This window comes from Herpailurus yagouaroundi, unplaced genomic scaffold (genome assembly GCF_014898765.1).
Source record: "Herpailurus yagouaroundi ecotype Mexico unplaced genomic scaffold, PumYag 29, whole genome shotgun sequence".
In the NCBI taxonomy this organism is placed as follows: Eukaryota; Metazoa; Chordata; class Mammalia; order Carnivora; family Felidae; genus Herpailurus; species Herpailurus yagouaroundi.
In genome coordinates, this window is record NW_024412377.1 from 100,761,379 (window position 1) to 100,773,824 (window position 12,446).

General features: G+C 37.6%; 1 protein-coding gene across 6 annotated transcripts in view; it reads left to right on the top strand.

The window, feature by feature from the left end:
• Positions 1-12,446, top strand: part of FAM169A (family with sequence similarity 169 member A) — a 93,480-nt gene that overhangs the window by 35,603 nt on the left and 45,431 nt on the right. For 4 of the 6 annotated variants that reach the window (XM_040450850.1, XM_040450860.1, XM_040450872.1 and 1 more), the window contains 4 exons: positions 7,767-7,901; positions 9,409-9,508; positions 9,656-9,741; positions 11,844-12,015. In XM_040450850.1, coding sequence (XP_040306784.1) covers positions 7,767-7,901; positions 9,409-9,508; positions 9,656-9,741; positions 11,844-12,015 — 493 coding nt within the window. Of the gene's footprint in view, positions 1-1,827; positions 2,229-7,766; positions 7,902-9,408; positions 9,509-9,655; positions 9,742-11,843; positions 12,016-12,446 lie in introns of those variants that run through there. The other 2 variants (XM_040450840.1, XM_040450830.1) reach the window with 2 other exon arrangements.

Sequence of the window (12,446 nt, forward strand, 5' to 3'; positions counted from 1 at the left end):
TTAAATGATGGTAGTTAAAAATTTTAATGCTGAATAGGAAAACGTGTAATCCGATCTATCACATGGGTGGTTTTATAGTTACGGGTGAATAAAATACTTCTTAAAAAAGTGGCTTGAGATTCTGATGTATGCTGCAACATGCAGCCTTAAAACCATTGTGCTAAGTGAAATAAGCCAAATGCTAAGAGACAGTTATTGCATTGCCTAGAATAGGCAAATTCATAGAGACAGGTAACAGAATGGTGGTTATTAGCAGCTGGGGAAAGAAGAAATGGGAAATTATTGTTTAATGGGTACATAGTTTCTCTTTGGGATAATGAAAAAGTTGTGGAAATGAACAGCGGTGATGTTTATACAACTGTGTTGTATGCTTACTGCAGTGCTTACTGCTGCAGAATTGTAAATCTAGAAATGGTTAAAATGCTGCATTTTCTATGCATGTTTTACTAAATTAAAAAAAAGCAGAGGGGAGGAAATAGGATGAGAGGTATGTGTATTTTTAAAGAAGCAAATTGGGGGGCGCCTAACTGGCTCAGTTGGTAGAGCATGTGACTTTTGCTCTCAGGGTCAAGAGTTCAAGCCCCTGCATTGGGTGTCGAGCTTACCTAATAAAAAAGAAAACTAAAGAAAAAAAGAAGTCACTTGAGAAATATATTGAATAGCGATGTAGGCACTTAACACATTGGGGGAAATGTTCGTGGTGGTATGCAAATTATTGAAGGTTGGGCAACACGAGAGGAAAGTTCAATGGCACCGAGAGTGGCACCTGTTTCAGTCTCATTGTGCTGTGGACTAGTGGGTGGGCAGACACATGACTTTTACCTGAACCGTATTAGATGAGAAACTAAGCCCTTTCTAAGACTGGTTATTGCCCTAAAATTGTCTTATTCCCGGGGGCACCTGGGTGGCTCAGTTGGTTGAGCGGCCGACTTCGGCTCAGGTCATGATCTCGCGGTCCGTGAGTTTGAGCCCCGCGTCGGGCTCTGTGCTGACAGCTCGGAGCCTGGAGCCTGTTTCCGATTCTGTGTCTCCCTCTCTCTGACCCTCCCCCGTTCATGCTCTGTGTCTCTCTGTCTCAAAAATAAATAAACGTTAAAATTGTCTTATTCCGGGCTATAATCTTGGGTTCTTTATTCAGATCACCTCCTTTGCCTATTTGATAGAATTGTTGTCTTTTGTATAATGAAACCAAAAAACTGCATTTAAAACACGACATTAGCACTTAAAATCTTTTAAAAACCATAGCATAGTAACAGATGAAAAAGAAAATCACCTATAAACTTGCTGTCCCGTCAAGACTACTTTTCATTCTGTGTCCATTTTGTATTCTTTGTCTTGACTTTAAATCTAAATCTAAACTTGTAAATAAGTTTTTGGTAGCAGGCTTCAAACATTAACTTCTGTTTCACTCTTTATTAAAAAAAATTTTTTTAATGTTTATTTTTGAGAGAGAGAGAGATAGAGACAGAGCGTGTGCAGGGGAGGGGCAGAGAGAGAGGGAGACCCAGAATCTGAAGCAGGCTCCAGGCTCCGAGCTGTCAGCGGTGAGCCCGATGTGGGGCTTAAACCCACGAATCATGAGATCATGACCTGAGCCAAAGTTGGACACTCAATCACCTGAGCCACCCAGATGCCCCTGTTTGATTCTTCAGATTCTAATTACTGTTAGCAAGTTAAATTTTTATTCTTATTCTTAAAAAAAATTTTTTTTAAGATTTTATTTTTAAGTAATCCCTACACCCAACAAGGGGCTCAAACTCAAAACCCTGAGATCCAGAGTCACAGGCTCCACCTACTGAGCCAGCCAGGTGCCCCCAGCAAATGAAATTTTTAAATGTGTTTCATTCATACATAGCTTGTTCTGGTAGCTAATTTTCAACAGAGTCTTTTGAGTTGGTTTAAGGAAAATGGTATAATAGTAATCTTTCTTGAGCATTGTCTAGTCAGTGGTATGGACCATTAAATGTCTCTTAGGGTGCCTGGTAGTTCAGTTGCCTAAGTGTCTGCCTTCAGCTCAGGTCATGATCTCACAGTTTGTGAGTTTGAGCCCCACTTTGGGCTCTGTTGTAGGTTCGGAGCCACCTTCGGATCTTCTGCCCCTCTTTGTCTCTGCCCTTGCGCGCGCGCGCTCTCTCTCTCTCTCTCTCTCTCTCAAAAATAAATAAATAAACTTAAACAAAAATCTCTTAATGCTTTACATGGATATAAAGCTGGAATCTTGTCTACAAGTAAGTAAAAACAGTTACACATTCTCTTAACTAGTGTCCTAATTATGTGTCTTTCATCTACTATTGACCATTTGTTTTGTGTTTTTAGCTTGACCTAAAATTTTAATCTTCATTAGAATAGTTAGATTGGACTATAGAATGTAATGATGTATTTCCTTAGTTTGCTTTTACATACTGACTTTGACAGAGATAAAAAGATAGTCTCAAACTAACAAATAAGCTTGCTTAAGTATTGCTGTTTTATTTTATGATCCTTTTCAGACTCCACCATCTTTTTTTTTTTTTTCTTAAATTTTTTTTCAACGTTTATTTATTTTTGGGACAGAGAGAGACAGAGCATGAACGGGGGAGGGGCAGAGAGAGAGGGAGACACAGAATCGGAAACAGGCTCCAGGCTCCGAGCCATCAGCCCAGAGCCCGACGCGGGGCTCGAACTCACGGACCGCGAGATCGTGACCTGGCTGAAGCCGGACGCTTAACCGACTGCGCCACCCAGGCGCCCCATTCAGACTCCACCATCTTAGTTATATATAGGCTCCTGGTTGGACTCTCTTAAAATCTTTAGATTTATTTTTCCTTTTTATAAATTGGCTGGAAATCTTGTGGCATTGCTTTCGTCAATAGTTTCACAAATTTATCTTGCTTTCTCCCTTTATTTAGACTTTTACATTTACTGACAGATGGGCTGAATTGGTGTGTTCTATTTCTAGGTTTTGATTTTAAAAATCAGTTTGATTAAATATATAAATATACAGCATTATTTGAATAAAATAACAAATTATTTGAATAAAATTAGGTTCCCAGTCATATGTGCACCAAGTTTTAAAGTTCTTAGGATCAAGATTTCAGATTATGGTAAAAAAAAAAAAAAGTAAGTTCTCATTATCCTCATATCTTCAAACTTCAGAAAAATTAATTATATATAATTGTTACTGTATGTGTCCTGTCTTTTATGTGTTTATCTCAAATTTCCATTAGATATTCAGTTCTTGGCTACTAATACTTTTGTTGTGATAAAACGTATCTGAAGGTCACTTCAGGGAAAAGTAACTTCTATTTTCTCAGTTGATTTTCTTCTGCCTTTCCCCTTTTAAATTTTCCTTTATCAAAACTGAAGAAGTTATTGACAAATAGAGCAGTTCTGCTCTTCAGTTTTTATTTTGGGTAAATATAAAATAGGAAAATTTTGAAACAAAATTATCTGTACTAACTTTATACTTCCTTTAAAAACTGGTAGCTCCAGGGGTGCCTGGGTGGCTCAGTCAGTTAAGCGTCGACTTCACCACTCGGGGCTTCGAGCCCTGCGTCAGGCTCTGTGCTGATAGCTCAGAGCCTGGAACCTGTTACAGGTTCTGTGTCTCCCTCACTCTCTGATCCTCCCCGCTTACGCTCTCTCTCTCAAAAAGGAAAACATTAAAAAAAAAATAAAAACAAAAGAACTGGTAGCTCAGTATATGATGTAGATTCTAAGTTTTTATTTAACTTTTTATCATGGAGATTTTAAAGAGTACACAAATAAGCATCCTCTCCACAATGCATCTGACAGGTCTCTTAAGTTTTCTTTTTATTTCATTTATCTCTCTCTCTCCTTTATTTATTTATTTATTTATTTATTTATTTATTTATAATGGAGTTATTTTTTATTTTAAATTTATTATTTTATTTATTTATTTATATTATTTATTATTTTAAATAAATATTTATTTATTTATAATGCCCCTGATGAGGGGCAGATCATGACCTGAGCCCAAATCAAGAGTCAGACACTTAATCAAGTGACCCACCCAGGTGCTGCTCTTAAATTTCTTTTAATTTACATCAGTTTCCACTCTTTTTTTTAAACTCCATTCTCTGTTAAAGAAACTGAGTTCTAAATATGGATGGCTGCATACTTAAGGTTTCATTTCATGCTTGTCTAATGGCTTGGTTAGATTTGGGTCCAGTGTTCTTGTCATATCACGTGAGAATGCATATGTCTGCTCATCTTAATTTTAGTAAGATTGGTCACTGTAGGTATACAGACCTAACACTAATGAGTGCATGTATCCCTACCAAAATAATCATACCCAAATATTCATAGTAGCTCAACTGTCCATCAGTAGTAGAATAGGTAAACAAACTGTATTTGGTATGATGGAACACTACATAGTAATAAAAGGGACAAATTAACTGGTCTAACCAACAATATTGATGTTTCATACAGAAGTAATGTTGAGTGAAGAGAGTTAATGCAACAAAGAGCCTGCTGTATGATTTCAGATATAGGAAGTTCAAAGATGGGCAAAATTGTCTGTTTTAAACGTACTCTAAGACCAATGAAATAATACTACCTCATTCAAAACTTTGCCCCCCTCTGATTGAAATAGCTCCCCTTAATCATATACTCAGTTTCCATAGGTATTAGGATATATTTCCATATCTTATTACATTGGTTTGTCTATTCATATGCTTGGCATCACATTGTTTAATGTTTTGATAGTATGGTGCTTTTTTCTGTTGTTTTTTTTTTTAGATTTTATTTTTTTCATGTTTGGTTATTTATTTTGAGAGAGAAACAGAGCATGAGCAGGGGAGAGTCAGAGAAGGAGATAGAGAATCCTCAGCAGGCCTGATCTTTACCTGTGCCGAAATCAAGAGTCAGATGGCTGGGGCACCTGAGTTGCTCAGTTAAGCATCCGACTTCAGCTCAGGTCATGAATTCATGGTTTGTGAATTCGAGCCCTATGTCAGGCTCTCTGCTGTCAGTGCAGAGCCCACTTTGGATCCTCTGTCCCTCTCTCTGCACCCCCCCCCCCAAATACATAAACGTTAAAAAAAAAAGATGCCTAATTGACTGAGCCCCCCTGTTGCCCCTAGATTTTATTTTTAAGTAATCTCTACAGCCAAGTTGGAGCTCAAACTTACAACCTTGAGATCAAGAGTCACATGCTCCATCTACTGCGCCAGCTAGGTGACACCCCTTTTTGTTATTTATTTTAGTTTGTAGAAGTAGACTGTGCTCAGTATGGGGCTTGGACTTACAACTTCAAGATCAAGAGTTGTGTGCTCTACTGACTGAGCCAGCCAGGTGCCCCTAAAAAGTTTTATGATAACTTTTTTGTTTTTTTAAATTTGTATTTAAATTTTGGTTAGTTAACATACAGTGCAATATTGGTTTCAGGAGTAGAATTCAGTGGTTCCTCACTTACATACAACACCTACTGCTCATCACAAGTGCCCTCCTTCGTACCCATCATCCATCTAGTCCATCTCCCACCCACCTCCCTCCGTCAACCTTCAGTTTGTTCTCTATTGTTAAAGAATCTCTTGTGGTTCGTTTCCCTTTTTTTTTTTTCTTACTCCCTTCCCATATGTTCATCTGTTTTGTTGCTTAAATTCCATGTAGGAGTGAAATCATATGGTGTTTGTCTTTCTCTGTCCGATTTTGGTTGACATAGTATGTTCTAGCTCCATCTATGTCATTGCAAATGGCAAGATTTCATTCTTTTTGATGGCTGAGTAATAGGCCATTCTATGCGGGTGTGCCACCTGCCCACCCACCCCACATCTTCTTTATCAGTCAGTGGACATTTGGGCTCTCTCCGTAGTTTGGTTATTGTTGATAACTATGTGTTTTAGTATCTGACAGGGTTCATACTTTTCTCCAATCATTGCTCTGCCTTTTCAGGATTTTTCTAGCTACTCTTGCTTATTTATTCCTTCTAATTAACTTTATAACTTGTTTTCCCTCAGGAAACAATAAAACCCTAAAGGTATTTTCATTAGGATTCCATTAAATTAATAGATTATTTTAGGGAGGACTAATACCTTTTTGGTGGTGAAGCATCCTTTCTAAGTATATGGTTTGTGTTTCCTGTTTGTTCACTTTGTTTCTTATAGTAATGTTTTAGACTTAAATAGGTTTCCTGTTGTTTATTGTTGTTAAATTTAAGCCTATTTTAATTTTTGGTGTTTAAATGGGATCTTATTTTGTATTTTTACTCATTTTTTTCCATTATTATTTTTTTTTACCAGTGGTTATTGTAAATATGAAGGCTTGATTTATATGTTTAATTTTATATCTTGCTATTTGACTATAATTTCGTATTATTTGGAATAATTTTTCCATTAATTCTGTGGGATTTTTCAATTAAATAAATTATTTGCAAATTGAGGTAGCAATAGTCTTCTGCTGCAACCCTCACACCCATCCCGAATTGTTATGCCTTAATTGCTTTCTCTCATCTAATTGCATTGACAGATACCTATATAATTTTATATAGTAGTAGTGTCCTTATTTTTCTTGGCTTTAGTGTTTCCCCACTAAAGTGTTGGTTTCTTTTTTTAATAGCTATATATATGAGAGATGTAATTTACATGCTGTAACGTTTACCTACTGCAACTGTACAATTCAGTGATTTTTAAAATAAATTTGTAGGGTTGTACCATTAGTATAATCCAGTTGTAGAACAGTTTTGTTATTCCCAAAAGTTCCTATGTGTTTGTCCTTTTACAGTGGCTTAAATGTTGGCAGGTATAGGATGATATATGCATGTGTGTTTATATGTAAATATGTATATCCTATGCCTGTATAAATATATTTTTATCATTTTAAGGAATTATTCATTAATTTCTATTTGTATTAAATTAAAAAAATTTTTTTAATATTTACTTATTTTTGACAGAGAGAGAGAGAGAGAGACAGCATGAACGGGGGAGGGGCAGAGAGAGAGAGAGGGAGACACAGAAACCAAAGTAGGCTCCAGGCTCTGAGCTGTCAGCACAGAGCCTGATGCGGGCTCGAACTCACAGACTGCGAGATCATGACCTGAGCCAAAGTCAGATGCTCAACCGACTGAGCCACCCAGGCGCCCCATGTTAAATTTTTTTTAATGTTTATTTATTTTTGAGGGACAGAGTATGAGTGGGGGTGGGGCAGGGAGAGAGGGAGACACAGAATCCAAAACAGGCTCCAGGCTCTGAGCTGTCAGCACAGAGCCAGACATGGGGCTTGAACTCGTGAACCGCAAGTTCATGACCTGAGCCTAAGTCAGACGCTCAACCGACTCAGCCACCCAGGTGCCCCGATTAATTTCTATTTCATTGCTTGCTTTACTACAAATGAATGTTTAAAAGTTTTATTGTTTGATATACATTTTCTTTTTTTATTTTTAAAAAAAATTTTTTTTTTTCAACGTTTATTTATTTTTGGGACAGAGAGAGACAGAGCATGAACGGGGGAGGGGCAGAGAGAGAGGGAGACACAGAATCGGAAACAGGCTCCGGGCTCTGAGCCATCAGCCCAGAGTCGGACGCGGGGCTCGAACTCACGGACCGCGAGATCGTGACCTGGCTGAAGTCGGATGCTTAACCGACTGCGCCACCCAGGCGCCCCTTGATATACATTTTCAATCAGTGGGCTCAAATTGTTGTCTGTCTTGGTGTAGTGAAAATGAAGTTTCCTTGAAGTGTGGTGTTACAATAAAATTTTTTTTTCTATGAGTAAAGAAAGGTAACATTTCGTGTTCTGAAACATTTGTTCCATGTTGTTTGTTGAAGAGGATGGCATTCCCTGTGGATATGCTGGATAATTGCAGTCATGAAGAATTGGAAAATTCTGCTGAAGATTACATGTCAGATCTAAGGTGTGGCGACCCTGAAAACCCTGAACGTTTTTCTCTTCTCAATATCACGGTAAGGTGTGCTAAGGTGATTGTTATCAGTCTTTTCAGTTGAGTTTATATGTGAAATCGTATCTGCTTACTTTTTCAAATGTTAACTACTCACTTTTGAAATTTTTATCAAAAGGCTTTTGAGTAAAGTGAATAAATATTGATTTGTTAGTATAGCAGTATGATCAAGTTTTAAAAAAACACACTCTACAGGTTATTGCTTAATATTTATATTATGCCTTTAAAATTATATGTAAGTTGTGTAACAGTTTCTGAGACTGGTTATGGGATTTGAGCTGACTAAATTTAGATTGAGAATTTGTGATTTCAGAAGGTTTTTAAGAAAGAAAAATCAGAACACTAAATTGCACATTTTTGTACCACAGATCTTCCTTTTCCTAAAGTACTAGAATCAAGCTTTCTAATTAGTAAGCATGATATATTGTGAAAGAAAGATAATTAGACTTGGAATTGTTAGAATTTCACTGTGAACTAGATGGTAGGCAAATTCTCTAACCTTTATAGGCCTTGTAGTTTTCTTCTAGTAAGTGATGTTTAAGGGATTCTTTAAAGTCTCTTCTTGTAAAGCACCAGTATTTTATAATTATCTGAATTGTAGTATCATCTGTAAGTGGGGAATTATGGTCAGATTAATGAAGATAGGCAAATCTTAGAGTATCATGTATCTCACTGGAAAAACCGATTTACTTGTCTGATGTCTTTTACTATAAAATGGAGTTTTTTGGGGCGCCTGGGTGGCTCGGTCGGTTAAGCGTCCGACTTCAGCTCAGGTCACGATCTCGTGGTCCATGAGTTCGAGCCCCGCGTCGGGCTCTGGGCTGATGGCTCAGAGCCTGGAGCCTGCTTCCGATTCTGTGTCTCCCTCTCTCTCTGCCCCTTCCCCGTTCATGCTCTGTCTCTCTCTCTGTCTCAAAAATAAATAAACGTTAAAAAAAAAAGTTTTTAAAAATGGAGTTTTTTTTCCCCGTGAAATTGTGTAACAGATAATAAACTAGTGTCGTTTTTTTAATGAGTTTATATGTACCATATCATGCCTTTGTTTTTATTCGTATCTGTGGCTAATGTACAATAATAATATTTATTGAAATAAACTTCAGTTTTTTGTCCCCGAAGATAATAAAATGCTTCCAAAAGGGAAGTCTGATATAATTTTTAAAAAAAAAAATGTTTTTTTCAACGTTTTTTATTTATTTTTGGGACAGAGAGAGACAGAGCATGAACAGGGGAGGGGCAGAGAGAGAGGGAGACACAGAATCGGAAACAGGCTCCAGGCTCTGAGCCATCAGCCCAGAGCCTGACGCGGGGCTCGAACTCCCGGACCGCGAGATCGTGACCTGGCTGAAGTCGGACGCTCTGATATAATTTTTTGACACGAGAAATACCTTCTATGAAATTACATAATTAGCATTAATGTAGGAAAAGTTTAATATTTTGGTAGAAGCATGTTGTTTTTGTCCTATATTTTCTTAATAGACTTTTCACTAATCTTTTCTCACTTGTCATTTCAGATTCCTATTAGCCTGTCCAATGTAGGCTTTGTACCTCTTTATGGTGGAGATCAGACTGAGAAAATTCTTGCTCTCTTCGCACCTGAGGACTCACTCACAGGTACCTTTTTTTTTTTTTTTTTTGCTTAATAAATGGGGCCACCTTGTATTATACAGTGTAGATATATTTATCTGTATAAACCTTATCAAATAGTAATATTGTATGCTATAAGACTTAAATGTTAATAATCATTTATTCTATTTTTAGCTGTGGCACTTTACCTTGCTGATCAGTGGTGGGCTATTGATGATATTGTGAAAACATCTGTCCCTTCTAGAGAAGGGCTTAAGCAGGTAACAAGATCCTGTATTTAAAAGTGTTTCTTATGAGGCCATTTCACAGTTTGTTTCCCATTAAACATTGATAGTTCTTAAAGTTATTTAGCACTTCTCCATTTTAGTATGACCAGGTTGTATTAGATGATTAAAGTTTCATTGTTTTGATAAAGCTGGTACTCTGATTGGGCTTCCTCAGTTTTATGTGGCTCTGAATGTATCTGAGAATTGAGTGATGAAGAGTGAGTCTCTATGGGTTACTTGAACGGTAGTTACCTGTATTGGCTTCAGCTTCCGATTTCTGTATAGGGTAGAGAAAAACCTAGTTCCCTCCGTGTGTTTGCTTAGGTTCTCTGCCTCTAGGAGAGACTGACCAGGAACCTTGCCTATCAGTAGGCCCATTTCAGGTGGTCTATTCAAGTGCTCTACACAGTGGAATAGAAGGGAGATCCTCACTAGCATACTTCCAGGCTTTGTCCCTTTTTTTCTGTCCTCGTCACCATCTTCTCATTTCCTTCGAGGAAGACATAGATGACCTGAATTCTGCATGCCACAGTGCTGAATGGGAGAACCAGGCTCTGAAAGGCAGAATTAAGAAACAAAGAGGATCTAACATGATGAAAAGTAATTACCCATAGGTTCAAAAAAATAACTGCACATGTACACCGTGAAGAATAAGCTAAAACAACACATATGAAAACGATTGGGCTTTAGTTAATTAGAAGTAAAATGAAGGTAAACAAAAAAGCTAATACAAGAACTGAAGTTTATATAGCAAAGCCCGATTGTTATAACAGTATCTTCAGTGTTTATGTCTGTAGTATCTTCAAGCCCCAGTGGGAAGAGAGATGATAAGGATCTGGAGCATTTCAAGAGTGAGAACTGGAATGGCAAAAGTACCCAAAATTGCATTAGATCAGTCCTTTCTTTCATTCGTTCCTATGTTCCTGTGGTAGGAATTTAGGGGAATGTCATGGCTCTCTTCAATTATTTTTAGACTGTATGGCTCCAGAGTATCAAAGTACAGTCTTTGGCTATAGTCACCTCAGTATAAAGAAGAATTATATACTGGTCAGAGCTGTTCAAGGAAGGAATGGGTTGCCTGGAAAGCAAGTGAGCTTTGTCATTTCGTGTGTTGTTTGGTATCTGACCTCTCCTACTATGTAGTATAGTTAAGGGTTTTTGTTTAGTTTTGAGAGGAGTGTTGGTATATGCATTAATGCTTTTTTTCTTCACTCACCTAATTATAGGGCACTCTTGTTTTTCTTCAAGGAGACTTGAGGAGAAATACTTTATGGGTAGTATGTACTCTTGTTTTTAGTGGTGAAAGATGTCTGTGGGAGGAAAACCCCATTGTTTGATGTCAGAAAGTTGGTGAGTGGTCCCTGTGACCAGGTAACCCTGCATGTAGGAAGTGAGGCTCTGTTTCCATTCTGTGACTGCCCCAAGTTTGTTTTTTATCAGACTTGCCTGGTACCACTGTCATCACTCATCTGATCTGGCAGAAGGGTCTGTGGGTATGTATGTGGGGTGAGGTGGGTGTTTCTTATAGTTGTCTAACTATAGACATGACTGTTAAATGAACATTTTACCTGGAAAAAATGAGAGAGATTCCTTTCCTGGGAACATAATTATGGATTTCCTCATCAAGTAAGGTAATGGTTCTTAAAGATCTAGAGGATAACAGGAAGCTTTCTTTTTTTCTTTTTTCTTTTTCTTTTTTTCTTTTTTATTTAATATTGAGACTGGAATGGGGTGAAAAGAACTGAAGCAGTAGAGGTAGCCTGGGTCTGGGCAGCTGGTAGCAGAAACAAAACAGTTGAGCGCTAAGGAAGAGATGGCTAGATCATTGGTACGTTGGAAATTAGTTTTTCCTGTTTTAGAATTTTGCTGAGAGGCACTATGTCCATGCCTTTGTGTCTATAGAAATGGATTGTTGTTGGCATGAATGGTTACTCTTATCATCACTTTTACTGTGATGATAAGTTTAAGAAATCATTATTAGTGTATTTAAAGTGCTTTGTGCATGCCAGTATGAGGTGTGGAAGCAGGGAGCAAGGTGGATAGCATCTCTGAATGCATATCATAACTGTTGTGCCTGTGTCTGACTCTCTTTCCAGGTGAGAACTCTTGGGGAGAGAGTGGTACTGTATGTTCTGAATCGAATTATTTATAGAAAACAGGAAATGGAGAGAAATGAGATACCATTCCTGTGCCATAGCAGTACTGATTACGCTAAGATTCTGTGGAAGAAAGGAGAGGCCATTGGGTTTTATTCAGTTAAGCCTACAGGTGAGTCTTTAAAAGTTATTTAAACTACATGTTATGGAAGCTTCCTTTTTAGACCCCAACTGTATCCGTATCCTTTTAAATTACTCTTTAGAGTTTAAATTGAGGTGATTTTACTTAGTATTTCTTAGGAGTACTTTGATTCTACCTTTCTATGTAAAAGAGGATTGTTAGGAAAGTCTTTTGAAAAAAAACAAAACAAAAATAAACGTTTGACAGAGGGTAAGATTTGTACACATGTGTAAAGAGAGGTGTACTTTGAGCCTCTGATTTGGCTGTCTTGACTTCTTACCATGCCCTTCTCTCTCTCCCTCTCCCCTCCCCCCCGCCTTTAAATTTTAGTTAGTTAACACACAGTGCAATATTGGTTTTAGGAGTAGAGTTCAGTGATTCCTCACTTATACAACACCCAGTGCTCATCACAAGTCCTTCCT